Source organism: Monoraphidium neglectum, assembly GCF_000611645.1.
Source record: "Monoraphidium neglectum strain SAG 48.87 unplaced genomic scaffold scaffold06021, whole genome shotgun sequence".
In the NCBI taxonomy this organism is placed as follows: domain Eukaryota; kingdom Viridiplantae; phylum Chlorophyta; class Chlorophyceae; order Sphaeropleales; family Selenastraceae; genus Monoraphidium; species Monoraphidium neglectum.
In genome coordinates, this window is record NW_014007612.1 from 1 (window position 1) to 2588 (window position 2588).

At 74.3% G+C, this 2588-nt stretch overlaps 1 protein-coding gene across 1 annotated transcript; it reads right to left on the bottom strand.

Moving 5' to 3' along the window:
• Positions 1-60: 60 nt before the first annotated feature.
• MNEG_16129 (hypothetical protein) lies at positions 61-2120 on the bottom strand (the record flags this gene model as incomplete). The annotated part of the gene is made up of 4 exons (XM_014035400.1): positions 61-63; positions 161-457; positions 885-1230; positions 1537-2120. The coding sequence occupies 4 exons, from the start codon at positions 2118-2120 to the stop codon at positions 61-63; spliced, it is 1230 nt and encodes a 409-aa protein (XP_013890854.1).
• Between the last annotated feature and the right edge of the window lie 468 nt (positions 2121-2588).

Sequence of the window (2588 nt, forward strand, 5' to 3'; positions counted from 1 at the left end):
GCCTCCCGCCGCTCACGTGCGTCGCGTCCTTGATGCGCGACAGACCGAAGTCCGCCACCTTCACTTCCCACCGCGCAGAAACCAACAGGTTGGCCGTTTTCAGGTCCCGGTGCACCACCGGCGGCTGCTGCGCGTGCAGGCATGCCATGCCGCGCGCGACGTCGATCGCGAACTCCACGCGCCGCGCCAGCGAGAGCCCCGCGCCCCCCGGCCCGTGCAGCAGCGCGTCGAGCGGGCCGCGCGCGCAGTACTCGGTGACCAGGCAGGGGGCGGGGGCGCGGTGGCAGGCGCCGATGAAGTTGACCACGTTGGGGTGGCGGATGGAGGCCAGGATTGCGATTTCGCGGTCGAAGAACTGCTGGAAGGCGGCGCGGCTGGCGGCGCCGCCGGCCGCGGCCGCGGCTGAGGAGGTGGGGGCGGCTTCGCGGTCGAGGGCATGCAGGCGCTTCACGGCGACCTGTGGGGGTGTTTTGGTGGGTGGTTTCCAGGAAAGGCGTTGGACTTTGGGGTTGTGGAGGAGGAGGGGTCTGGGGTCCGGGAGGTAGGAGGGTTGGGCATGAGTGTTTCGGAGCGGGGGAGGGGGAGGGCTGCAGACGCAGGCCGGCCGGCTGCCAGGCGGAGAGTTGAGGGTCCCCTGAGGAGGCGGATCCGATCTGCGCCGAGTGATGCGCCTGCGGCCAGCGCAGGGGCAAGACCCCTAAACCCTCGCCCGGCCCAGCCGCACGCCGCATGCCCAAGCGCGGCTGCGAGCGTGGCGCTCCCTCCGCAGACCGTCCCCTGCCGACCCGCCGCCGCAGCCCCTGTCCAAACCCTTGGCCTGCAACCATCAACCGCCAACCGCCAACCGCCAACCGCCGGCCGCCAACCGCCCGAACCACCCCCACCTTGGTGCCGCGGAAGCTGGCCAGCAGCACCTCCCCAAAGCTGCCCTCCCCAATCTTCCTGACAATCTGGATCTCGTGATGGTCCAGCTCCCACAGCGCCGCCGCCGTCTTGCAGCGCGCGAGGGCGTCAGGCGCGTCGCCCCAAAGGGAATCAGAAGACGCCGTGCTCGTCCCACTGCGCGCCACGCCGCTGCCGCCGCTGCCGCCGCCGTCGCCGCTCCCGCCGCTGATGATGCTGCCGCCCGCCGCGCCGGCGCCGGCGGCGGACGACGGGGCGCGGGAAGCTTCCCCGCAGCTGCCGCGGCTGGCGTCGTCGTCGCTGATGTCATCCGGGAACCCCATGCACCTGGGGATGAGCAGCGCGGGACGTCAGGGCCGTAGGACGGGGCCGCATTGGATGAGGAGAGACGACGCGGGCGTGGGCGCGCCCCGACCTGCAAGCTGGCGGCAGCCGGGCCCTTGCGCTGCGCCAAGCCCTCCCGCTGCCCCGCCCGCGCTGACTGCGAGGCGACGCGAGGCGTGGCCCAGCCGGCCCTACGGTCCCTCTGCTTGCTTTGGCCCACGCTGAGGTGTCTTTATCACACCCTCACAACAAGGCATGCGCGACACACCGGCAAAAGCCGTCTTGTGATCTGACAAGACGCACGCTCACCTGTAAATCGCGACGTCCGTTATCGTCCCCACCCACTCCTCCCCGCCGCCCCGCGCCGCGCCGCCGTCCCGCACCACCGCGCGCCGGCAGTCCGCGGACTGCAGCGCCATCGCCGCCGCCTCCACCTCGTCCCCCGCGTCCACGACCACCGCGGCCGGCCGCATGATGTCGCCCGCCGTCACCCGCGGGCGCCGGGGCGCCCCGTTGCCGCCGCCGCCTCCGGCACCGCCCGCCTGACCGCCGCTCAGCCGCCGCTTGATCGCGGGAATTTTAAACAGGTCCCGCTCCTCTATCACGCCCGGCGGCACGTCGGGCCCAAGATCGACGAGCAGCAGCGGCGCGCGGCCGCGCGTCAGCAGCGCGCGGACGGCCGACGCGTCCGCATCGGGCGCGACGCGCGGCGGGGGCGGTGACATCACCTCCCGCACCAAGACGCCCGAGGGGTCGCCGCACCACCAGTCCTCGCTGGCGCTGCTCTCTGCGTCGCCGTCGGCGGCGGCGTCGCCGGCGGCGTCCGCGTCGGTAAAGGGGGCGCCCGCCGCGGCGGCGAAGGGGTTGCTTGGGAGCACCGAAAAGGGCGCCATGGGGGGCGTGGGTTCGGCTGCCGAGGCCGTTCTGGCGCTTCCGCTGGCCGCAGGATCCTCGAAGCCGGACGCTTCAAGGTGCTTGCGCTCATTTGGCGCCGCCGCCGCCGCCTCCACGAGCTTGGGGATGGCGTCGCTGGGCGGCGGCGGCGACGGCGCGGCCGAGGCGCACCACTGCTCCTCTGCGCCGCCCGCCGCCAGCGACGCGGCGCGCGACAGAGCAAACACGGGTGGCGCGGCAGCGGCCGCGCGCCGAGAGGGCGGGCGGCGGCCGCGCTCCGGGGACGCGGGCCAGCCCTCGCCAGCGGCCGCCGCCCGCGGCTGCGGCGTCTTGGGGACAGCCACGTACAGCCGAGCCTCCCCGCTGCCGTCCTCAGGGGCAAGAAACACCCTGCTCGGCCGCCGAGGCAGCGGCCGCGCGCCCGCGGCGGCGCGCAGCGCCGCGCCGGGCGACGCGGGGACGAGGCG